Source organism: Perissodus microlepis, chromosome 15 (genome assembly GCF_051167445.1).
Source record: "Perissodus microlepis isolate ML-2025 ecotype Zambia chromosome 15, ASM5116744v1, whole genome shotgun sequence".
NCBI lineage: Eukaryota > Metazoa > Chordata > Actinopteri > Cichliformes > Cichlidae > Perissodus > Perissodus microlepis.
Genome location: NC_140475.1, coordinates 940,290 through 967,155, shown reverse-complemented (window position 1 = coordinate 967,155; position 26,866 = coordinate 940,290). Strand labels below are relative to the sequence as shown.

The window sequence follows — 26,866 nt, the reverse complement described above, 5'->3', positions numbered from 1 at the left end:
AAAAATGGTTTGTCTTGAAGTAAAATACACTGTATTAATTTTATCTTAAAGCAGATCGCACGCCTGCATCAATAAATGAAAAAAATTAACTTACAGAACCAACTATGAAGAAATGCATAGTCCTGCTGTGTGATACTGATTTGTGCAGCTGAACTTTACCGCAAATCACTTAAACAAATAATAAAATGATGACTCTACTCATGTTTTACGTGGTTTACATGGATACATGAGCTGATATTCGCGTCTGTTTTACTAAGCAAAGAGAATTTATAAATGATCCTGAGTGTTTCAGCCCGTCTTTGTGCAGCTTTCAAAGCCTGGCGTACAGCACACATGTTTTTATCCATTATCTATCTATTGCATGTTTAAAAGTTTATTGTTGGTTGCCAAGCTGTACTTTCCCCGTGTGGGCCAAAAAGGAATTATTTTAAAGAGGAAAAACATGTATGAATATTTTCTGTGCTGTGCATCCATATAAAATCCTGAGTGTTCAGAGTGTTTCCAGGCACAGGACCGAGCTCGTGTCACAGAGTGTTAAACAGGTGCTCAGCTGGTCTAGCGTAGACCTGCGTCCACAGACAGTACCCACATGGGTAACTGAGTGTGGATGTTGCATTCAGGAGCATAATAGTCAGAATACATACTAAACAACCCCAAAGACACGGGCTCGGACTGGTATGAAACAGAGGCATAACTGGAGCCACCATTATGGGTAAAAATAGAGTCTGTCCTTGTCTGACCATTCGGGTGATTTCCCCTGGAGTCTCTTATCAACACACTGAACCCTGACACGCCTGGGTACACACAGCGTACAGGCCACATAAAAACCTCTTTAACGAGTGTCCAAAGGAACACGTGGGACCTTAAAGGCAGCAACGCACAAATGCAATGGTGAGTGAAAGATGATAAACTCTGCAGTCACTGACACACTTGATGTAACAGGTTACAGAACTGAGCTATTTCTGCGCAGTGATGCGAGCGCGGCTCTGCTTAAAATAATAAATCTAATGTCCAAAACAAGCACACACCCCCACGCTCGCTCAAACACAAGCACAAACACGGGCAACACTGACACTAATGAGAAGAGGAATGAGAGCATGTGTCAATTAAAAATCCTCAAAAGCACAGCCCGGGCTGCCTGCTTTAGCTCCTCATCAGTCAGTGTTGTTTCCTAATATCTGTGGCTCCAAATATCACTTTAAAATCAAATGGAGAGATGCGGACACACATAAAGAACTTTAACCAAAAGCTGCATCCAATAAAACACTTGGATGACAGAAAGTCCAGTGTCAGCTAATAAAACAGCAGCCAGCAGGTAACACGACTTTGTAAAACCATCATTTGTTTTCAGATAAAAACTTCAGGGCAGAATGAAAACCTATGAGAGTCAGCGTTCCTCTTGTTCTTTCTTAAATTGTCTTTAAGTACTCAAAGACACGGCTCTTTGATGCTTCCGTCTTCAGCTAGAGGTTTCTTTAAAGCCACATGTGAAGCCTCTGTCATTTTCCAGAAGTGTTAATGGTCCCATCTTATGGAGCAGGGGGGCGGGGGAGGTCTAGCTAGCTCTCGTCTTCAGAGACGACACTAAATCACCAACCTATAAAACTGTGTATTAAAGGAATATCTGCACACGTGTGACTGGTGTAGACACATAAAGTTGGGCTACAGCTCGCTGCGAGGCTTAGCGAGACTTCTCTCTTTGCAGAGCCTGCATGCTCACAGATGAGTTCCAGACTGGACATCGTTTTCCAAAGTGGATCCTGGACATTTCTGGAACAAAACCACATAGGCTACCCAAGTGTGGAATAACATGAGCTTTGCAGGCAGAAACACCACAAGCAACTGACAAGAACCCAAAGTCAGACTATTGAAGAGCATAAACATCATCACGATCTCTCAGACAGCATTGTTACGCCTGCAAAGAAGATTTATCTTGGACAACAACGAGCATCACTGCTATGAACCTCACCTGAACTCGAACAAACTGAAACTGAGGGAACAACAAACCTGAGCATGATCGCTGAAAAAATACAGCACTTTGACATATGTGTATATCTCTATTTCTATCTATCTATCTATCTATAGATATATATATATATATATATATATATATATATATATATATATATATATATATATATATATATATATATATATATATATATATATATATATAATTAATTAGAGGGAGAATATTATAAGGGTTGGCTTACATTATTAGTGGATATCAATCAGTGGCTTGCAAAAGTATTGGGCCCCCTTGAACTTTCCCACATTTTGTCACATTACAGCCACAAACATGAATCAATGTTATTGGAATTGCAGGTGAAAGACCAACACAAAGTGGTGCACACGTGAGAAGTGCAACGAAAATCAGACATGATTCAAACATTTTTACAAATAAATAACTGTCTTTCACGTGGAATTCCAATAACATTGATTCATGTTTGCGGCTGTAATGTGACAATGTGGGAAAGTTCAAGGGGGCCGAATACTTTTGCAAGCCACTGTATGTCTGCATGAGTATATATGTTCCCCACAGCAGCATCATCATCATCATAGAAGATGGTGGTATTTAAGAGAGAGAGACCCCAAATGTTAGGAATTATAGAAATGAATATCCTAATACTTTTATTCTCAACTCTCTCAGCATTTGGGTTTTGTAAGACGAACATGAAATGAAGCCCCAAAATATAATCATCGATTATCTGAAATAACTAAGCAGCAGTTTTGAGCTTCATTAATATATAATTGTCTACTTAACTGAGTAACCAGCGATCATGCGAGTGGGACTCTTTCACACTGTGTAGACCTGACAAATCATGAACCTACAAGTATCGGACCAGACTGCTCGCACGTGGCTCTGTAGGGAGGAGGAGGGTGTGTGTGCGTGTGTGTGCGTGTGTGCGTGCGTGCGTGTGTGTGCGTGCTTCATACATGCGCAGGTGTTTCAGCTGCTTGAAGGCCCTAATCTGCTTCAGCGATTTCTGTTCTGCCAGAGAGCAGACAGCATGGTTTGACCCGTCGTGCTGTGCCTGTGTACAAATGTGTACAAATGTATTTGCGTGGCAGACAAAGTGTCATGGTGGGGAGAGGAATGGTGGATTCTGCTGCTAATCAATAGAAGCTACATTTACCCACTTCTTTCCCTCTACTGTAAGGAACCACTGCCCCCCCCCTTGGAGATTTAGTCTCTCTTTGAGTTTTTTGATTAAGGCACCAGCGGTCAGAACAGACACATTAATGTTCCCAGTCAATGCGCACACGCACACACAGCCTAACAATAACGTGCTTACTCGAACGTCCACTCATGGACAAACCACAGGAACCATTAACACTAGGCTAATGCTAGGCTAGGCAAGTTAGCACAGCTAATTGGGCTACTGTGTCACTGGGCTCCTGAGGTCTTAAGGAGAAGCGCCGAGACGGGAATAGAGCAAGGTAATCTCTTTTAAAGCCACTGAATCCATCTGTGAGGGCCATCTGGACGCCACCTCGTAATACACACCCCCATACATACACACAATGTGGCCTGCACCAGCTCTGTAGACTGCAAGGACAAGACATGTCCACATGGCTCCAGCCAAGCATTGTTAGCCACCGGTTCAAAGAACTGCTGTCTTTGTGACTTCTGGCATCACATGACACTGCCAACAAAGGAGAAGAATCAAAGGTTCCCACACACTGCAGGGCTGCTGCTTTACCTACTTACCTATTGTCATATGATCCTGACACACACACACACACACACACACACACACACACACACACACACACACACACACACACACACACGAGCGCACCCTTCCTGCTGTAAATGTACTGAAAATATTCTCATAATCGTCACTTCCATCAAATTGTTTACATAATTTCCTCTAGGGATCAATGAAGTGTTCTGAAATTCAGCAGCACCAGCTCCATGCAAGACGTCCACCATGTGCAACAATGTGAAGGAAGCTACTTGTAACTTATTAGAAAGTGTTTATAAGAGAGCTCTGTTCTCATGGAGCCCTCAGTGAGAAATGCAGGGCCCTCATCAATAGTAAAACACATTAAAGGCTGCAATCAATCTGGCAAAACACACACACACACACACACACACACACACAGTGTGCGAGGCAGACAGATGTGGCGCTCGGCAGCACAAAGCCATGCTGAGCTACTGAAACATTTGTCCAGGCCCTCTGGGAGGCACAGATCACTGACCACTGAATAAATTGTCTTCTTTTGCATCTGACTTCCACACGCTGTCCCTCGTGGGACTCAGCTGAAGGGGACAGAAGGTCGACCTCGAGGCTCTTTGCGCTCCGTCCCTTTCATGTCGGCTCTTTTTAACTACATTAGTGTCAACAAGGCTGCAAATATTCTTTTTAAAGGAGTGACGCTTTCAGCATAACGCTCGAGCAGAATATTAAAGCGTAGACTAAAATGCTATAAGCTAATAATGTTAGCTGTGTGAATAATTTATATAAGGATTGTGTTCAGTGTTGTATTTTTATTCCTGCAAACTACAAAATAAAACTGATGTAAACTAGAACGCACCAAACATCTCATAATCCACACTTTGTTTTTCATTTCGGTACGCTCCAATTTTATTAGTGCGAGTCATAAACCTCGTTCAGCGTGAATATTTGTGGATTGCAGAGTGAGTCACAATGCATGAAAACTGATGGCATCATCATCCCGACAGAAACACTGATGTGTTTTCAACAAGGTCAGAGGTCAGCGGGCTGTGGATAACACCACTATATTATTTTCCTTTATTTTTCATTGAAACTTTGTTTAATAGGAGCATCAGTCGTAAACATAACCGGCCCCTTTATGGCCTCTGCACCTGGGGTCTTGGTGCAGACCTGATAATGGGTCACTTGAGATTTGGAGTGGGACCTCAAATTCTCCCAGCAGAAAACGGCATCACAGAGAAAAGGTGAGGAAATGAAGACGGCACAGAGCGACAGTCTGCCCACTTACATTTCCTAACAGTGGCTTCATTGTGTGTTTAGTGCGACTGAAACAGTCATGAATAGAGGGTGGACTTTAAAAACAGACGTGTAATCCTTTAAATGACACGTTAATACACGGCCCTAAACTTACATATAGGAAAAGGAAACAAACCAAACTGGCACATGCAAATGGTCAGCAGGACAAACACACCCTGATGTGTGTGCGCCCAAACACACAGCCCATCAGATGGGACTGCTCAGCAGGACACACCCTCCTCTGGGGACCTGTCTGGCTGTCCCCACTCTCTACAAAGCAACCATACAAAGATCTCCCCGGAGACTCTGTGGAAGGCAGAGCAGGAGGAGGAGCTGGGGGGGTTGGTACGCACACACACCACGCCCCCACCCACACACCTCCCATACCCCATCATTATTGTCCCAACCAGTCCACGAGGGGACTAGAAGAGAAACAGTGCTGTCCCCTCCTCCCCCGTCCCTTTTCCATCCACTGCTGCTGCCCCCCCCGATAGCACTGTGCAATTAGTGGCTCGGCACTCTTGTCTCCTCGAACAGACTCGCTAGCTTTCATCCTCAGAAATGTGAATATACATGTCTCCATAAGTGCACTGCCATCTCCCAGAGTGTGTCTGTGTTTGCTGTGGTGTATTAGAGATCTGACAAACTGGGGGCACACCCAAAATACCGAACGACGTGACCCTGCCTTCTACATCCATCTCTCATCTTTCCCAGTCTATCCATCACTCCCTTGCTCCCTAAACTAAACTGCTGTGACGAGCCCCCTGGCGAAAGCGACACTGTAATTATGTTAACATGCCAATGTGACTGCTTCCTGTCTGGAAGAACTGTATATCCTGCTCCCGAGGGCATCCTCCTATTGGCTGGAAAGTTCTTTTGGCACCTACTTCAGAGAGAAGAATGCTTTCTCGTGCTGTGCCCTCTAAACAATGTGCTTTTAGGTGGTTTATTCTTAAGTCTTTGAAATGAGTGAGAGGAAAGTGTCTCCAACTTGCAGCAGGATGGGACTGAAATGATATGACAGCTAAAGACGCTGCACTACCAGACGAGGTCGGGTCACGTATGTCCCATGTAAGCTACACGGCACCGCAACTCAGAGCCAACACTTAAAACTATTGAAAACATTTATAAAAGAAGTTTAAAACTACTTGACAAAAAACCGACTTCCCACCACCACTGTCATGTGTTAAAAAAACATAAATTACTGAACTTCAATAACTTAGTGAAACTTAAAAGAGTGTGTTTAATATATAAAGTCTTACACTCCCTTGCTCCACCACCACTAAAGCAGTTCATTAGGCATAAAGAAAGCTCAGACAGGACCACTCGAGCTACAATCCGAGGAGACTTGTTTATACCCCACAGACGGACAGCATTTGGGCAGAACGTCCTCTCTGTCAAGGGAGGCCATCTGTGGAACAGTCTTCCTCAACCCATTAGAGAATGCTCTACACTCAATTTGTTTAAGGCAAAGGTTAAAAACTGGTTATGGACAAATCAAGTGTGTGATCATGTATGAGTTGTATAGTTTTAATGTTTTATTTGGGAACAGAATGGTGTGTATGTGTAAGTTTGGTGATGGAGTTTTTATTATGAATGAATGATGAATTTTTATGAATTATTATGTCTATTTTTTTATGCTTAAGGACAACAGATGGAAATTAGCCTTTGGCTATAATCTGGCATGTTTACATTCATGTAATTTTTTTTTTTTTTACATTTACGTTCATTAACATGCACTGTCCTAAATAAATAAATATAAACATTGCTCTAAGTCAGGGGTGTCCAACTCCAGGCCTCGAGGGCCGGTGTCCCGCAGGTTTTAGACGTGTCAGCTGATTTAAATGGCTAAATGACCTCCTCAACAGGTCCTGAGGTTCTCCAGATTCCTGGTAATGAACTCATCATGTGATTCAGGGTGAGATCTAACACCGGCCCTCGAGACCTGGAGTTGCCCACCCCTGCTCCGGGTGCTAGCTACAGCTGCTATTAGAGTAAAAAGGGTCCTTCAACCTTTGTATTTTGAGCAACTCTTGAGGCAAACTGCGCTTTTTAAAACAAGCCTCTGTCATTTGGTGCTGAGCACAGATTACAGATTTTCTTGACTGGCCTGCTTTGTTGCCAGATACTAATCTACAACTGTCCATCTCTTCTTTCACAAAGAGGGAAAACACCTAAATTATGTAACTTTAATGGTTCCTTTAAAAATAATTGGTCAGAGGGGCAGTCGTGTATATTTTTAAGACAAAGGAGCTTCACCAGATCAAGCCCTTTATAGCTGAAAATATCTGACATGTGGATGTAAACAGGTTTAACTGCACTGCTCTCCCAATCCAATCTAAACTTTTGCAAATGCAATCTGTTGTTTGTTCTGTTGTCTGCTGCTTGCGTGTTATATTAATAGCCTCGTTTGCAGCATTTTCATTGTGACGTTTAGATATTGTGCAAGCTGTGACCTTCTTTAAAGTAACTGCAATCACAGCTTCCCACAGTATCTCATTAAGCCACAGTGATGAGCGATTACTTAACGTGGAGCTATTGCGCCATTTTCAGCTGCTTATATTTATTCTTAAACCGTAATATTCATCCTACACTGGGCCTTGGTGTCTGTCTGGAACTTTAGCTCATCTACCTTCAACATCGCCGCCCCTTTTAGGCAAACTAGCTTACAGTTATTTTCTAAAGCACTGACAAACACAAACCTGACATCAAACATCAAGAATGAAATCATTTGCTTTTTTTGCTGTTTTGCTTTTATTCATTTTCATTGAGCAAAGTAAATCCTCACACAGCACGAATGATGCGTCCATCATCAGGACTTCTTGCTCAGTCCTGCCCAAATATAATTACAGACTGGGGCTGTTCGATATAACGATGTATATCGGATGACGATATAAAAACATCTATCGTTTCATTTTACGCTATCGTTTGTTTCGTGGTGTCGCAAAATAAACTGTTTACGGCAATATTTGTTCATGTTTTGATGTCACTGTAGTGGCTATATTCATTTATTAAAGTTATCTCTTATATTTAATATAACCACACTACGGACGGACAAGCGCCTGTTTTTATGCGTTGTCGTTAGCAACAACGATGGTAACCTCCTCGGTGACCTCCTGACCCAGTATGAACCTTCCAGATCCCTCAGGTCATCTGGATCCGGTCTTTTATCAGTTCCCAGAGTCAGAACCAGACATGGAGAAGCTGCATTCAGCTTTTATAACTCCCAGAAAGCCTCAGATCAGCTGAAACACTCAGTTTATTTAAATCCAGGTTGAAGACTCACCTGTTCTCAGCTGCATTTAAATAAAGCACAAAAATCCGCACTTAAGCTTAAATTTCAAAACTTACATTTTAACTACTGATTTTATCTGTTTTGATTTTATAAACTGTTTTGTTTGTTTGTTTGAATCAATTTTAAATCATGCTTTTTATTTGTTTTTGTTTCTAATGTCTCTGTAAAGCACTTTGAATCACCTTGTTGTTGAATTGTGCTATACAAATAAACTTGCCTTGCCTAAAACCATCGCGTGTCCGCTTGTTTATTTTCCATATAAACCTTTCACAATAAAGCTCACGATACTGTGAGACTTTTCAAAATAAACTGAATCACGTGAAAGATGCAGATTATTTACAGATGAGAAGCAACAAAGAGCCGTCAGGTGCTAAAAAATAAACCTTAGACTCCAACGTTAGAACAGGCTTTTCCCCGCAGCACGCCGTGTAATGAATACTCAAAGGAAACGGCGCCGTTACAACTTATGACTAAAAATGTATCGTTTCATGCATCGGTTAAAACACTCGACTCCAGGTACACGACGCACAGCTGGAAACACTTCACGCAAGTCGAGCTGCCCGAGATTCACAGAATTTACAGAAAATGTAAAATGTTTGTGATTTATATCGTTATCGGGACGATAGATGTCTTATATCGGGACATGAGACTTTGGTCATCACACAGCCCTACTACAGATGCACACATATTGATTTCGTAATGTGCCAAAACACCTTTCCTCTCACCTGTGGACATAGTGTAGCTGATGAACCGAGTCGATGGCCAGCACCATCTCAGCCAGGTAGAACTTGGCCATCTCCTCCGGCAGCCGGTCCTCAAACTTGCTGAGCAGAGTCAGCAGGTCACCGCCCACATAGTAGTCCATCACCAGGTACTACAGAGACAGACGCCAACGTGTCAGACAGCAGAAACTGTACAGCACTGCTTAGAGGCAAACTAATAAAGAGCAGCCTTTTTTGAAACAACAAGAACAAAGCTGCAAGAAATGAATCTACAGTCGTCCATCTCTTCTTTCACAAAGAGGGAAAACACCTAAATGATGTCACTTTTACAGGTCCATTTAAAAATAAATGGTCAGAGGGGCAGTCGTGTATATTTTTAAGACTTGGGGAGTGTTTGGGATAAAACATTTGCTTTGAGAATGTGGGAAATGGAATGACAACCAGTTGTGGCATTTGAACTCAGGGTCGTGGAGAGAAGTCGGGTTAATCTGAGAACGACTGCCTCGAGCAGCCAATGGGAGTGTGAAGCAGTCTGACCAATCAGCTAGCTCCAAAATCATCCCTTCGGGCTTTTATGTCAGTGTTTTTTGACCCCGTTGACTTCTGTTGCTACAATGCTAAAGGTGCATGCAGCCACCATGTGGACGTAGCACTGTTTTCTAAAAAATGAAATGTAGGCTTGAAGAATAAAAAGGGAGAGCAGTTATTATTAAGGGAAGTTACCTCATCTAACACAGACATATACAGACGTACCAGGTTATTGTCATCCTGGAAGGCGTAGTGCAGGGTGGTGATCCACTGGCAGTCCCCATTCACCAACACATCCCGCTCCTCCCGGAAACATGCCGTCTGGCAAGAGATACAACAAACCATGAATGTCACACGTACTGGAAACTATGTGAGGTCAAAGGTCCCAATCTTCTATGCAAGTGTGTGCTTAAAGCTGGGAGCATGTTAGCAACTCGCCTTTGGACTCTCGATCATTCTTACAGGGCTGGTGTAAAATCTCCCCGAGCTGCTGCTAAACACATGAAATCAGCCCCATTTCGTTTGCTTCAGGGAACGCTGACAGTGTTGGACACGAGCAGCTGAATAAAGCCCAAATTTAACATTTAAGAAAAATATGATAAGACTGCTCGCCTGCACTTAGCTCACTGAACACTGGAATGTAGGGTCACAAAAAGTAGGCGTCACTACTGTACGATGTAGGTGGAGGAGGCTCCATCGGGCATCAGGTTGTCTGGACATAAATCCATCTGATGACATGTGGAGGTTTAGTTATTTAGGAAATAACCTGATTTCTTAAGCCTAATCCATCCTGCCCACCTACAATATCAGCAGAGCCACAAGTGAAACCAAATCTGCATAAATGCTTTGGTTTTTTATAAAAAGCTCCACACATCTACATAAATAAAAACATTTTCATGTTTTACACACACCCGACCTCTCCGTGATCTTTCAATCTCAGCAGTCTGACTAAAACTGAAACTGAAACTGTTCCGGCCGCCTTCAAAAGTAAAAACCTGAAATAAAACCAGGCTCGTGTTCACGACGACAGCATGCTCGTCATGCATGTCTGTGTGTTGCTTTATGTCCTCTCCTACATCCAGGCGTTTGTGCGCACACACACGTTTGGTTTGTGACGTTTGAGGCATGAAGACTGAAGACCCAGGGGACCGACAAGAATGTGAGACTGTCGGGAGAGGTCGATGAGAAAAACACGCAACAAGCAGCTCTGCAAGAACCTGCAAGTGAAGGCCTGTTCTGTGCATAGACAGGCACTTTGTTTTTTAAATGAGTGATCAATATTTATTAATATTGTGTGTATATAAACTTTGGAGTAACCAAAGATACTCACCTCTGCTCGCTTCAGCATCTCCCACTTGTTGAGAATCTTCATTGCAAAAACTTTGTCAGTGTTTTTCACTTTTACCACTGCAACCTGCAAAAAGACAAAGGAAAGCTGTTATGAGAGTGAATTTAATACTTGGTGTGACGGCGAGGCTGATGACGAATTACAAAGATCCATACATTTATTATCTGAGCCTCAAGAGGCAACAAGAAAAAGAGCAGGCTGTGGATGCACAAGGATCCTCTTTAAGTGATCATACTAACACAGATGCACAAAACAACAATCACACAGATGTGAATAAACAGTTCAGACGTTAAGGAAAAATGTAATCTAATTACTTTAAATGATCTAGATCAGAGTCCATGAGTATGGAGACTGAGTTCAAAGAAAAAAGAGGAAGAGCTCAAGAATCAAGTCAAACAGTCGCACGTAGTGAAAATGAAAAGAGCGAAGAGAAGCACAGGAAGGGATAATCATGCAACACTGGATTAAAAAGAAAATAGATCCAATATGGGCCAGGAAGGGAAAACAAAAATGTGGAGGGGAATGAGACGGGACCAGGAAGGGAAAATAAAGCATTGAAGGTGCGGCGGAAGAACCAGCAGCGTGGGGGGAGGGGGCAGGAAGTGACCGCAGACACTACGGTCACTTCCTTCTCGGAGACACCGTGTGGACCACAGACTTGCACAGCTGGACACTTGAATGTTTTCTGTGATCAAAAAATGAAAAAATAGTCTCATCAGCTGTTTAAGTGCACTGATGTGATACTGATTATCAGAGCTAGCATCATGCAGAGCCTGGTTAACAACTGTAAAGTAAATAAATCTCAGCTTCGCAGCTTCTCACAGGCCAACTTTCCCGAGTGATGATTGCTACACACTGCTCTGACAAACTTGCCCCGGCCTTTACGTTTTGCCAAAAAAGGAGCTGCGCAGGCAGCTGTGCTGCGAGCTGACAGCCAAAACGCATGTTCATGCAAATTTATGTCCCTGCTAATTTCTCTCCTTCTTTTTCTCCTACTTTACTGGCCCACAAAAGGAAAAAAGAAAATTTGCTTTGGCCTCGTTGACCAAATTCAAAACTAGAAACTGACTCCACACTGAAATAAGCCTAAATGTAGAAAAAGCACAAGGACGTTATAAAAGCAGAAAAAACACAGAGACAAAGATGCAGAAAAACAGTGAAACAAACAAAGTCAGTCTGTGCAACAGAGGGGTCTGCAGTCTATTAAATTAATGCTACTAATGCAATACAATGATAACATTCCTGCAGTGTTTGGATTTCCCCGAGTGATCCCTCACCAGAGGAGGGGACTGCAGGAGGAGGACAGGGCGAGCGCACTTTTCTGGCAACGTCTAGCTGTTTTTGTCCTTTCCTCCATCTCTCCTTCCTGTTCTCTTCTCCATCGTATCCTCCCTGCCCTGCGTTTATGACTTCACTCCCCCCGTTAGCGGCGTCTTCACAATTAGTTTATCAGTAAGGACCCGACCAGAGCGACTAACTTCATCACTCCACAGACCGAGTAAATTACTACTGAAACTTTGGCGAAATAACAACCGAGGTTGTGTTTACAAGCATGCGGGCTGCTGACTGGTGACTCAGTGTGACAAGCAGTTCAGAAATGTATAGCACTGACCGGCAGCCAGCGAGTCCAAGGAAAACATGGCGTTTAGAGTGAACGAGCTCTTCCACCCTCATCTCAGGCACCAACTACACCAGACAGAGCAGCTCTTGGCCCTTTGTGCTAAAGAAGACGCACCCCAGTCCCTAATGGGAGCATCCTCACAGGCAACAGGCCAGTACAAACTGGTCCATTCATCAGGCAAACTCCACGGCGTCACGCATCTGCGCCATCTCTCTGCTGCTGCTGACAATGGGAGGATGAAATCAAAACATCCTGCGTGTTCTCCAGACCGACTCTCTGCTAACTTTACTCTGCTTCCTGTGTCTGCTACCACATCTCCTTACCACTCTGTGCTTAACATAAAAAAGATGAAATCATAAACAGTTATATCTGATCTGGAGCGTAGTCGTGATTATGAGCCATCATTTTTACAGCTGCTTCCAGCAGTTACATACACAAAAAAGTAGATCCAGTGTAATCCATCGTTGATATTAGCAATGGACCGAAACGTTCCAGCATTACTAACAGGTGTGTCGATGAGCCTCATTCACGGGAGTCACCACAGCGTTTAGCTCCACAGGTTTAACAGGCAGGAGGGGACGTGTCCACCACAACTGACCAGGTGAGCTTTTATTTATGAGGGAAATGTGGAAAACACGACGCCGTGCTGAGGCCTGAAATGTGTTTATTCACATCAGGGATGTTAACGGTTAGCCAGCGAGCTGTTTGAACGTTGGGGCCCCAACTGGAAATACTAGTCGGTTAAACTAATCATTCATATATTATTAACGCACAATGACAGTTACGTTTTGGGTCACCCCTCTTTTCTGAGAAAATGCAAACAATAATGCTTAATGCATTCAACCTGCAAGGCACACAGCGGGTAGCAGCATGACCGAACCAAGCTGGCACTGTGTGCGTGTTTTAGAAGGCGGCACGCAGCAGCATTTTAAATAGATTTTTACTTGAGAATAAGTCTAAAACGGCTCCTAAAGACATGCAACAACTGTATGGACAGTTTCCACTATTTTCCCTGCTTCCTCTGAAGGACATTCGGTTTTGTCACAACCTGGTTCATCTGGTCACCACGCAGAGCTCGTGATCATAGGAACAGATTGACCGGCTAATCAACAGCACTGCTTTTATACTCTTCAGCACAACAGACCATTTCACCAGTCAGTATATATCACTAATGATGTGACCTGATCACCCTCACCAACCTCTGGTGCACACCCAGTCATTTTGTTCTTGAAGCCTGAAACTGCTCAGCTCAGAAAAGAGAAACGAGGTCACTAGCAGACGTGCAAGGGGGGAAGAGTTAACGAGTAACGTGGTGGTCTTGACCCGGGGGCAGTGGAAATAGAAGCCAGCTTCAAATGAAAGGCTTGTTTCCTTCTCCAGTTGACAAAAATAAAGCGCCTGGTCACAGTTTGATGAAATAAGGTATATTTTTATGAGCCGATTAAATAGTAGAGCCACGGGACAATCACGATGTCTCCCGAGCTAATTTAATTTTTCTGCCACGCTACACTCGTAAAAACACATGTGGTTTAGTGAAAAGGCCGCTGGAGAGTTACCACGAGGTAGCTCCGTTCAGGAGTCAGGCAACATCACTGAAGCCCGAAACACAGAGACGCACAGCCTCACGTGACTGCGCATACCAGCACTCCTACCAGCAGCTCGCCCGCATCTGATGTTGGTGCTGCTGTGCTGCCAGGAGCGCCCGCGTCCACACAGACTTTCTCTCTCGTTTCGTGTATCAGAGCGTCTTCAAAGGAATTCCCCAGCTTGTTTCAACAGATTTTGGATAACAATGCCAGATATGAATTGTCTGCAAGCTTGAAGCAGGGCTTACGACGATCATATCAAAGCTTCTCGTAGAAAAAGAAAGTCTGAGCATTGTCAGCTTCCATACGCGAGCTTTCGTTATCCAACACAGTCATCTGTCCCTTCAACATTCCCCAGCTTTGACATCATTACCTGAAACCCAGTGACAAATGCATTTCAACTTCCCTGCGGGCACACATAAAAGAAATAAATAAACCCTCAGTGGATGGCTCCTCTGAGCTCGACTTCATTCTCTGTTTACAGGTTCAGTGTGAGCGAAGCTTCAACAAGCTCAGCTCGTGCTGCAAGTAGAGTCATGCTCATGTGGCGGACCAATGCGGCGCGCTGCTGTTGGAATGCAGCAGAAAGAATTCAAGGTTGAAACGCCACAACACTCTCAGCTCGCACAACACGGGTATTAAGGGTTCAAGAGAAATATTGTCCGTTAATCACGTCGTCTCTGCCTCAGGGAGGACATTTCACACTGTGTCACAATGATGACCAATTAGAGCAGAGCCCATTACAGGTGAAGGGAGAGAATCCATCTGCAGGTCTGTGCCTGCTGCAATGGTTTGAGTGTGAAATTAAAATAAGGTGTTACCTCTCCAAAGGCTCCTCGTCCAATCACTTTAAGGATCTCAAAGTCTTCCTTGTGCAGGCGCATCTGCTTCACTTTGGATGTGAAGGGTTTGGCTGGAGAGAGAAAGAAGACAGAGGTCAAGTCAGAAATGTAAAAAATTAAAGAACAAAACAAAAAACACACCAGAAGAGTTTCTATGGACAACATTCTGGTGCAAGCTTTTCAATTTTGCTCTGTACAGATGTCAGCCTCCAAGTAAACGGCATCCGGAGCAGCAAATAAACAGCTGGCCATTCATAACACAGTAACATAATCTAAAAATGTGGATGATGGAGACTGTCAAAGACTCAAAGCCTTTTATAGCCACGTTTCATGGTCATTGTGCAGTAAAGAAAACGATATACAAAGAAGAAAACCAAGATAAGGACACGATATAAACGCTGCACGAGTGACAAGTAACAGCAATCAGTAGCACTAACGTGTCACTTTAGCATTTCTAACAAACAGGATAACGTGGCTGGACAGGTGTGTGACATCATGGCAAAACACCGATCGACCTCAAAGGCCGTTTTGGATTGTATTAGAGAAGTAGTCTGACGTCACACCGCGTCATCACCGCGTCATCACCGAGGGGCTCGATGCAGGCAGGAAAGTGCTGCAGGGAGCCCAGAGCTCCACGTCCCTTCACCACATTGAGGACACTGGATGAAGAACTCCCGAGACCTCCACCCAATCGAATCTGCATCTAGGCGAAGCTCAGAGTCCATGATCACAATCTGAGTGGTCAGTCTGGTTTTACATTTCTAAATGACATCACTAATCACCTTTGGCGCTCAAAGCTGGAAGGTCTAAAGACTTGAGCCTGAAATGACCCACGCTTGTGGAAACATTTGTGTTCGTTATGTCATAACAAGAAACAGCCACTACATTCCCACGTATAAGGCCCCATGTTCCTCTAAATGGACTTTAATAAAGTGTTTGTGACCACCTGGTCTTTATAGCAGATGACAGCGGATCCAGATAGGCTGAACGATGAAGCTGGCTATTGTTAGGTTTGCAGTTACGGTTCCTGGTTGGGAGGAGCTGCGAGGGATCTGTGAGGGCTGCTGACGTCCTCTCACAAAGCTAGACAGATTCCATCTAAGGCTCACAAAGTCAGCGTTTCCCTCATTTGTGGAAGGCTATTCAACCACTTCCTGGTTTACATGATCTCAGCATGCCAAGGATAACCTGGACAAGCTTAAAGTTCACCAAGGTCAGGATATTAGTTTCAGTGATGGCTTTCTGAAAAAGTTGATAGATATATGATTGTAATCAGAATTATTTATGCCCATTTTTCAACAGGGCTTCAGCAGGTTTATTAGCCACATGTAGCGAGGCCAGCATTCGAACACGAACACATGTTTGATGTTTACGTACAGTCGCACTCTTGGTTAACAAAAGACCAAATCTCCATCTAATGTACAACGGGCTTGTGTCAGAGGAAGAGAGACTAATCATCAAGCTAAACTTGTCTGGTTGCTGTAACTTTACAGAACCTCCAGTGTTGAGGAGAAAAGAGGACCTTCTCCCACTGAGAGACGGGGAAATGCCTGCCGATATAAAACAAACAGGTCACTCATAGCGCTCAGTTTTCCTCACACTCCCTCCCGACTCCGCCGACAGCTGGCCTGCTGTGACCGCAGGGCAGAGAGAAAGCGAGGGCCGGAGTAGTCTTGGCACACATTTCCACAAACCTAAAACACACAAGCAACCCGGCGGTGACGCTGCGTGAGGCTGGGAAATACATGTTTAATCATATCATTAATTTTCCTGCAGCGTAAGTCGACCAGAAGCACTGAACTGAAATGTCTAGTGGTTGACCAACCGTGATATATTCGGAGTCAGGAACCAGCTTTCAGAAAGCAGCCAGGGAAATGTGACAAGTCTGCAGAAACGATGACAAACAAGGCTGCGACACAGCCGAATAGTTCTTTCTCACAAAGCGCTCTTGTGCGTCCTTGCTTCGCTTTTTCATGCGTTATCTAACCTCCTGACAGAGCCAGCTCCAACACAAATAAAGAGCCAAGAACTCGATACGCGGCTAGAAACAACATATCCAAGCAACAGCTACGTCTGCGTATCCCACATGTGTGCAGCTACACGGTGTCCAAAGGTGCCACACTGACAACTCAGTGCGCTGCAGAAAGAGCCTGGACATCAATGTGTTTGTGTGCTCACAGCAGGCAGGCGGTGGCATCACAATTCCTCAGGAGATGCTCCGGCAAACCACATGACCAACTGACTGAAGTCACATGTCACCAGAACAAACAAAATAAAAACATACGTAGGTTCGAAAACCAGTTTCAGCCAGTTTATTTTACCATTATTTTGACCATCACCATACTGGCAGGTTCTCGTGTTTGAGGGTTAAATCAGTGGAAAACAAAAACTGGAACAAGCATCTCCACTCTGGAGACTAACTGGACCTAAAGTGACTTCTTGAGAACAAACTCTAAATAGAAATGAATAAAGAAACAATAGAAACTATTTTGAATGTTCTAATTATTTTCTAACTAACGTCTAAGCTCCGTGTGGATGTACACACACAGAGCAGCAGTCACTGGTATGTGAGAACATCCATCCAAACCAAGTTTGAGGCAGTTCACGTGAACGGTGATTGAAATGAGCTCATACGATACGATTCATTTAAGATATGATGTCCAGCTATGTGACATTTTTAATCTTGCCCTGTACGAGTGTCAATGTGTCACGCACCAATCAGTGACTGTGTTTTATTCGCCACCACTCTGATAGTCGCCATCGCTTGGCTCAGGGCTGATGGGAATCTTGCTGTTTGCAGCAAACTCTGTGGTTTCAGCTGCCAAACAGCATTTTACCCTCTAACCTGATGTGACACGTTTGCCACGGTTACGATAACATCTTGCTATGAAATCCCACTAGATTCATTTTAATTCCTGTATCAAAGGTAAACAGCCTGAGCAGCAGACAATTAGACAAGCGATTAAATCCATTTGACACGGTGTTTTTCTCTTTGCTGGTAAAACACAGCGGAAGGATCCAGAACTGCTTTTACACTGTAAAGACAAAAAACCTTCATATTCAGTTTGTCGTGCATAAACTGTTTATAACTGGATCCTAACATAAATGTTGATGGTTGAATCAGCTGTCCACGCGCCCAGCAAACTCTCTGAGACCACACAACTGAAATTGGCCTCCATAAAAGCTCAAATCCAGATGAGTTTGTGATATTTTCCTGAGGACATCAGGGGGATTTGACAGCAATGTCCCAGCTCACTATGGTAAACTCACAGCCTTTCAAAACTTCCTGTATCCAATACATTTCCTGATCAACTCCAAAAATTAAATCAGATTTTGGGCCGAGCCAGCTCTCTGATAAAGTTGTTCATGGCACAAAAATCAAACCAATCACATAATCTCTGAAACTAATAGTGATGTGTTCTGAAATTCTTCACGCCAGTTTCCATAGAGGCAGTTATGGTTCAACACAGTGGACACAGATGGGCCCTATGAACACAGAGGGCGTTGTGTAATGAAACCTGATGTCAGACACCACGTGTAGCTTACGTTACTCTGCCATACTGACCGGACTAACTACTAGGATGACCACACCATCTCTCGCAGCCCATATGTCACCCGCCTTGCTTCCTCACCACATCTACCTTCTCCAAGTTGACCCGACGAGGTAGAGTTGGAGGCCTACATGGACTGTATTACATATAATACAGCAAAAAAGCCAAAGCAAATTCTGGCTGCACTCTACAAATAAAAGCTAACATGGTGGCAGGCCGTAGAGTAAGGGGGAGAGAGTCACGCCAGCTGAGGAGAAAACACTGATTAGTAGCTGCACGCTGACTCAGGAGCTCCACTGAAGCAGCCACATGAGATACGGCTTTCATCTGTGAGCCAGGAGCCCACAGGCACCGTCCACAACAAAGCAAAACTGCAAACACGGACACAAACATGTGCACGCAGACACACACAGCTAATTCCTCACATCTACATCTGACACATAATTGCTGACTCCGTCTTGCTTTGGCCTCGGCAGAAACTTTACAGTCAAACATATTACACAAATCGCTTCTCTGAACAGGAATCAAACAGAATAAAAACCATTGGGCGTCACTTGAAAAGCAGATGGTTTATCAGTGAAAGGCCCAGATATGATTCTGTTACACTTGGCTATAATTTACACATCCGTCATAAGTTTGAGTGTTTTGGAAATAAGAGACAAATAAGGACCATTTTAGCGACCCCCCCAAATCTTCTGTTTCATAGGGGGGGCGGTCTCTCTCTCTCTGACTGCACTCACTCATTTACACGGGGATCAGTTTGTCCATAGATCCATAAAAGACATGCACATGCTTAAACAAACAAAAACACATACCATGAAGTATGATCACACAACTCAAGCCACTAGCAAAGTAGACACATTAAAACATAGCAACCGTTGCTATGACAAGGTGTGGTAGGGATCCATTGCAACACTGCAAAGGTAACCGTCCGAGCCTCCAAGCCTTAGCATGACTGCAGCAATGTGTAGCTTTTTTTAAATAAAGACACGTCAGTGTCATAAAATTGTCCTGCAGGAAGACACTGAGGCGCAGGCAAACAAGTACAATGAAAGAAAAATATATGCACACTACAGTGCAAACACACACACACACGATTTAGTAGAAGGCCTTAGGATGCAGCGAAACTGGAAAAACACAAGTGACGCCACCTAATCCACACAGCCAGACCGGTTTACCCCATCTTGTTCCAAAACCACAAGAGAAGTCAGTGCTGGTTTGTGTGAGAATCACTGTTTAAAAAGGTCGACTGTGTTCACGTAGCAGCTGTCCCCCAAAAACCGCTGGACTGAGAAGACAGACGACAGCATAGACCTCCAGGCCGTAACGTAACTCTGGGTGTACCTGGATGCTTCTGATAGAAAATAAGCCAACCTGTGAATAAAATAATGCAAATATTTCCACTAAAGTCATAGTCCTGGTTTGTTTTTGGCCTTCCCACACTCTGCGGCTCAGAGCTACATACATGGGGACAAAGATTTAGACGCATGTCGCTCATACATTACGCAGGCAGCTTCTCTACAAATGTTGTAATCCACACAAACTCTGAGTCTCGACTTTTTAAAGACTTCAATTGTAAAAGCATGTAAAGGTTACACTGGCGACAGGCACAAAATACATTTTATATCAATAAAGTTGGATAAGATCAAACTCAGATAAGGGAAAGAGAAAAGAAGACATGCAGGACAAAATGTAAGGACACGCTGCAGTGCTTTATAAACACGTGCAAGGTCCAAAGAGGAGAGCATCACAGGAAGTCTCCCAGCAGCTTACACCAGGACAACTAAGTGATGGTTCAGGATTACCTGATCCGGCTCCAACTATAAACTTTATCAAAAGGAATGTTTTTAAAAGCACGGAGGACGTCTGTCTCCCAAACTGGGAGCTGGTTCCACAGGAGACGGCTGATAGCTGGGAACTCGGTCTTCCAGTCTACTGTTGGAAACTGAGAACCACAACTGAGCCTCCAGTGCTCGGTTGGGATAATGTGACACTATGAATTCTTAAGAATATGATGGAGCCTCATTATTCAAGGTGAAGAATTTGAAATCCGGGTCTGGAAAGCCAAATTCACAGGCAGCACGTTAGGTAACTGTAGGATAAAAACACGAATAAAGACAAAGGAGAATGAAAACAACATTAAGTTCAGCTTGTGAGAGTAAGTGAGGCTGGCAGCACTGGGGAATAAAAACAACAGTGTGTGGGTAGAGAGCCAGAAAAGGCATCCCAGTCACAGGCAGCTGAGCCAGTTACAGTAAGTGTCCAAACCTTGCACCCGCGACGTGCTCCAATCCCATCCCCGACCCCGGAGTGGGATTGGAGGGACATCTGGAAGCCATAATAAGTGATGTAATGACACAAAAATGCTGCTTGCAAGAGAGACAGGGGAGACAAATGAAGAGAGGCCTTTCAGTATCTGACGTGAAGGAGAGCGGCATGGACAAAGAGAAGAGCAGGAGGCTTTTCCTCCTATCTGACCAAAGTGTTGGAGAGACAAACCAACCATAACCAGTCTTCATAGACTGCAAACAAATAAGGGTAATACGAACAGGTTTGACTACTGCTGGTTATGGTTTATTTTTATCCTCATTATTAACATTTCAGAAAAGATATATTATTTAATCCCGTGATGAATATCCAAGTTTGCTCAATTAACAGTCTGTAATTTGTAATGGCAGTCCCCGCAGTGGCAGTCAGTCCGTCAGCCACTTACAGATCCCTGATCTCAGCTGGCTGTGTGTATAAAGCACTTTCTTCTATTCCAAGGCGTGATCATTTGGACATGGAAGAACTAAAATGACCATCAGTAGTCCTCGGTCTGGAGGTCCGTCCTGGCTGGGCTGAGGATGAGCATGAGAAAGGTGGTTCAGCCCAAAAGTAGACGGGAGGAGCTTGTTAATGATCTGATTTGTGAACATCCAAAAGATTTAGTTGGGACAAAGTGCTGTGTATGAAACCAAAATCAAGCATCAACGCGACCAGCTGCGGTGGTTCTTCCTGCACGTCAACAAAGCAGAGGCCAAACAGCACATTAATGGAGTCATGGAGTGGCCTACCTGCTCTGCAGACCCAAACCTACAGAGAAACCTGTGCACAGAGCTGAAGCTTCTCATTGTTGAGCAGCAGTGAAGGACTGAGAGGGCTTCTGTAAAAATACAAAATCCCAAACCTGGTGACCAACTACAAGAAACATTTGACCGCTGTGCAGCCAACAACGGTTTCTTTAACATTAATAATAGTAGGTCACACACGGTCAACACTCCTACTTGTTTTGTGATTGTAACTTCATACAACTCTACTGTAATGTAGACATATTAACATTATGAATATATGAATAATATTTAATATTACGTAATATTTGGAACAAACCGTCATAGCTTTAAAATAACAGTAGGGGGCAAAAAAACACAGGGGGGGGGCATAGTGTGCTTCCACACTGTATCAAAGTGCACACTAAATCATTGTGGTTCGGTTCACTATGGGTGCAAAAACCAGAAGAGACGGGATGAAAACAGGATCCTCTTAGAGCCAACATGGCTCCATCTGTGCCTCTAACATGAGCGGGATCACTGCCTGCAGGGATAAGGATCTAAACACGGTCCTGGCTATTTTTCATACAGGTCACCTAACATACCAGCTTGCAGTTATACACGGTCACTGGTTTTTCTAAATTATTGCAGATGGCATGAACGCGACATCTTAGAGCCGTGATGTCAGCAGAAACCCACCTCCTGTATCATCTTCCTGCTTCTGCTACTTTATCCTGGGAATGAGGTCATAAAGCCGTCATTCCCAAACAAGGTGTAATCAGCTTCTCTGTTTAAAAGTTTCCAGCTAACAACATGAAGAATGAGATATTCATCCTTTATTTTTAGGAAAATGCTGCCATTATAAACCGTTCCACACCCATCATGCCCTATTTTATATAAATAAATACAAAGCTTTGGTCTCCTACAAATAACAGCTGCCTGATTACAAAAGTACTTCCCAGTTAAATGAAGGCTGAATAAATACTATTAAGTCAGGGCTATATAAATAGTACAGCAAGGTCATCAAAGGAAAAATGAAAGCTGTGTGATTCTAATAAGCTGGTCCTTAAAAGGGAAAAGGACTCGGTGCCAGAGGCACTTCAAAAACCAACTCTTAGCAATTTAACTGCAAGTAGCTTAAAAACATCCAGTAAATTACACAAATTACAGATGGAAACAGAACCAGGCCCCTTTCAGTCACAACCAGAGGCCCCCCAACAGATGTGCTGCCAGGCACAACCTGCCCAAAGGTTTGTGTGTCCATGCAAAGACCTCACAGGTGATGTCATGGGGCACTGAAAGAAGCCAAGAAAACAGATTTTGTGACGTATGATGCACGTTAGCTGCCACAGATGTGGGCCTACGCCACTAAGTCAATCACAAGGATCGGAAATCTAAAAAGGAAAACTAGGGGTCGCTTCCATAACACATTAACAAGCCTTTAAGCATTAAACTGTATTTAATACTAGTGTGCACACCAGCGACACCAGCATTCCCAGTGGTGTCTGCCTGCACAACCCTCCCCACTCTACCACCACCAACCTCAAATTCCACTCCATGTCGTTTTCCCTTCCCTAACATCCCGACCAGTTTCTTTTCCTTCCCATGCCTTCATCTCTACCAACATATAAGCCCCTTCTCCCTTTCGCTCCCTCTCTCTCTCATTCCTGGGCTTTTCCTGCTCCGTCACACTAATAAGAGGGCAGGAATGGTCAAAGGCCTTAAACTAAACAATCTGTGCCCCACAGCATTAAACACACAAACAGGATGTTCCCAAAATATTAAAAAACCTCAAACACCAAAGAAAAGGAGAGGGCAGGGCTTGACAAAACAATAGATCAGATCTAGTGTGTGTTACAGCTCAGAGACTGCTGCAGCGAGCATACACCCAGGCCAGGCGATGTGAGACAAGCGGCCTTGGAGGGCTGGGCTACATCACTTTCTGCTGGCTGTACAGGAAGTTTTCACCGGACTTCAAAGAGGTCTCCAAACCAGCACATCGACCTGTTCAACCCACACTGCAAACAAGTCGATTTACACAATTCTGTGTCAACACAGCGTCCCGATACCATCTGCAGATAAAGAGCCAATATGAAAGGAGCCTGCCAGGCTGTTACCCAGCTCGGCCGGCTCTCCTTACTGTCTGCCGCTCTGCTGGTGGTGGAAGCACCAGGTGCTGCATTGTTCCTCTGCATGGTGTTGATAGTGCACATTGATAACACAACAGGTTTTCAAGCACAGTGGTGTGCAATTCAAGTCACACATACAGTCTTGATCACCTTACAACATATATGCACTGGAAATCAAGGCCACCAGTATGACTGGTAGAGATGCACCGGTCAACTTCCCATGTCTGATTGCAGGCTGGTCCGTTCCATTCATGATGAACATGCACACTCACAGCAACATGCTAATATCCAGTTAGCATAAAAATCCCTCCCTGTGAGCGAACACAAAGTTTGCCGAAGAATAAACACGAAGCTAATCAGACACCTAAATCGACTTCACTGATCTGAACTCGGACATTTTAAAGAAGCTAACAAAGGGAAAGTGGCAAAAGCTAAAAGAAATCCAAAGCTCGGAGCTAGCTACAAGTTAGCAGCTTCGGTGTAAGCAAAGGAGCAAAGAAAAAGACAAAAGTGCGATGTCTATAAGATACCGGAGAATGACACAAGTACTTAACTTTTGTTATGCTATACTAACCTGTTACTGCAAATAAATAGAACTTTTATGTGCTTTTATCAAGTGGTGACAACTAAAATTAAAACATTTGTTTAGAGATGGGGAATGTTAGCCGTGAATAAAAGAGTAAATAACAGTTTTAATGAAGATGGGGAGAGAGGAGGATAAATCAGGTGGTTGAAAGGCACACCCACTTAAAAAACTCGATCCCTGGCATGTCTGTCTCCTTTTGCCAGGACAATCAGCTCTAACGGACTTAAAAATACATACATGTGATGTTTGGTCCGAACACATCTCCATGTTGGAGAGAGGTGGATGTTACCAGAGAAACCGTGACAGCTGTATGAATTTTACTGCCAGCACAAGACTCGTTTCTCAGTCCAAGGAACAAATGACTTTACGGCAGCCTCTTAGTGCCTGTACAGGGCAGAGCTCCCACATCAGCCTAAAAGGAAAACACTACTGGGTGGTTACAAGAAGGGCGAGATAGATGCCGAGCATGTGCTGTGGGAGTGTTCTGCAACACAGGCGGTTTTTCCAATATCGTGTGCGTAAAAGTTCCAGTTGGCACAGCGCGCACGCAGCAATGTATCTAGACTGGGACATGGCATCAAGTTCCAGCAGCAGTTCATAAATTTAACATCAGTTAAATTAAAGTCATCAGACACTTAAACAAGGCAAGAATTTATTGCCAGTGGTGTTCCAGCACCAACATGTCACAACACACTGACAGATATTACAGCACACATTTCCTATTGCCTTTTCTGGGCTCCTCTCCTCCTCTTTCCAGTGCTACAGTCACTGCTAAAACAACCCAGCACTGACATTGCACCATTTAAGGCTTTGATTCCCAATGGGACCACCCATACTATAAATGGATCCACCCAAATGGATTAAGGCACCCACTTGTTTGTACATTTCCTTAGAGCTCTAAATCAACAGCCAAGTGGCCGACAATGATGACAGTATTTAGATGGCTCTGTACAGAATGAGAGAGACTTTCAAGTCACAGGTAAAGACAAGTGATCCTTTAAAAGAAAAGGCGTGCTTAATAAAAAGATACAGTAAAAGGAGGGAATGCGGAAAATTCTTCCACTGCCATCACCCCAAGAGCCATTTGATCTACAGACGTAAGGTCTTTTCTCCTTAGCATTAAGATGTGTTCAAGCTCTCTGGTGCCATGCATGTATCATGATGCAGGTGACCCAAGATCCCTTTCATGCGCTGCAACCCTGCCCAGGTAGGCATGTTCACGCTCATGCTCACAGGAAGAACCTGAAGCTACGGCCACGAGAAGAAAAATAGTGACAAGGCCATACAAAAAAGCAGGCAAAAATTAAACCTGTTGTCATGGCCGAAAACCTGTCTCTACATCCTCTCGGACATCTCTAGGTATCCTCTGAATCAGTATTTGAAAAAAAAGCATCAGACTGTGCAGGAATCAATCTTCCAAGCTAACCACATTTTACCAAACCTGGCTGAAATTTAGCACCAAAGCTAAATGAATCAGCTGTCAGTGGAAGCAAACAGAAATGAACTATTGCTCCACTAGACTGAACTTTTCTACAACCAGTCTCTATTTTCATGGTTTTGTAGAAAGGGCAACTCATGAAATCACTGCCAAAACCACAATGACTTAGATAATCCATATAGTTACACAGGCCGTTCTGTCCTCCCTCTGCTACCACAGTGGATTCGTCACTACATCACTACAAAAGATATTTGCAACAATTTACAAGATTCTGTCGAATCTGAAGCTACATAATGATCGCTTTCATTTTGGTAACAATGCTCAAAACAACATGAGCCCAAGAAATGTACTCCAGTCATATGAAACATAGCGACAGCTGAAAAGACTTTAACGTGTTTCTTGTTCAACAAAGGACTCTGCAGTACATCTGCATTGTCCCCCAGTGGCGCTAGTTTCTGTCATTATGCAAAAGTACTGTTTAAAGGTTGGGGAAACCTGAAGAAGTCACCTGGGTCAATGACCAGACGTTTCTCCCACTGAAAACGTCCATATGAACAGAATCAATTTGGGGGGGGGGTCCTCACCTGAATGACTGAGCATGCATCAAGTCATTCTCAGTCATCATTTCTTTATCTAATCTCAAGATACGTCATCAAAACCAGAAAAGTTGTGTTTCACTTGCAGTCCAGCAAAGAAAGTAAATGAGACGATAGTTGATCACACAGTGAGAGCCAAAATAGCCCCTAATTCAAGAACACTTTAGTTTCCAATGTGCCCCGTCTTGTCTGTGCACCTTATTGGACCATCTGAGAAAGCAACACAAACTGATAAAATCTCAAGGACCGCTGCATAACCAGTGGGCCTCCTGTTTGTGCATCTAGACTAGCATGAGGATGAGTTCACACCAAAGCAAAATCCAAAAAATACAGTTTAAAAACACAGAAAACTTTGTAACTTTGTCAAGTTACAAAGTAAGTCATTGCTAGCGCCCCAACACTGTGCCACAGTCTTGTAGTCCAGATGGTGGCCCCTCCGTTTTCAAGTGAATATTGAAAGGCTGTAATGTTAACAAACTGAAATATGGAGAAAACCACGAAATTACGGCTTTCTGCTCCCAAAATAAATGGAGGGGACTGAAGTGCTATATATACACTTCCCACTGCTGCAGCCATGCACAACAGACACTTTCTAGGCCACAACCAGTCCCGTTCA

General features: G+C 43.8%; 1 protein-coding gene across 7 annotated transcripts in view; it reads right to left on the bottom strand.

The window, feature by feature from the left end:
* Nucleotides 1-26,866, bottom strand: part of cdc42bpab (CDC42 binding protein kinase alpha (DMPK-like) b) — a 71,532-nt gene that overhangs the window by 26,159 nt on the left and 18,507 nt on the right. For all 7 annotated transcript variants that reach the window (XM_084952359.1, XM_084952362.1, XM_084952360.1 and 4 more), the window contains exons 2-5: nt 14,901-14,992; nt 10,855-10,938; nt 9,750-9,845; nt 9,000-9,148 (exon numbers count right to left, since the gene is read on the bottom strand). In XM_084952359.1, coding sequence (XP_084808485.1) covers nt 9,000-9,148; nt 9,750-9,845; nt 10,855-10,938; nt 14,901-14,992 — 421 coding nt within the window. The remainder of the gene's footprint in view (nt 1-8,999; nt 9,149-9,749; nt 9,846-10,854; nt 10,939-14,900; nt 14,993-26,866) is intronic.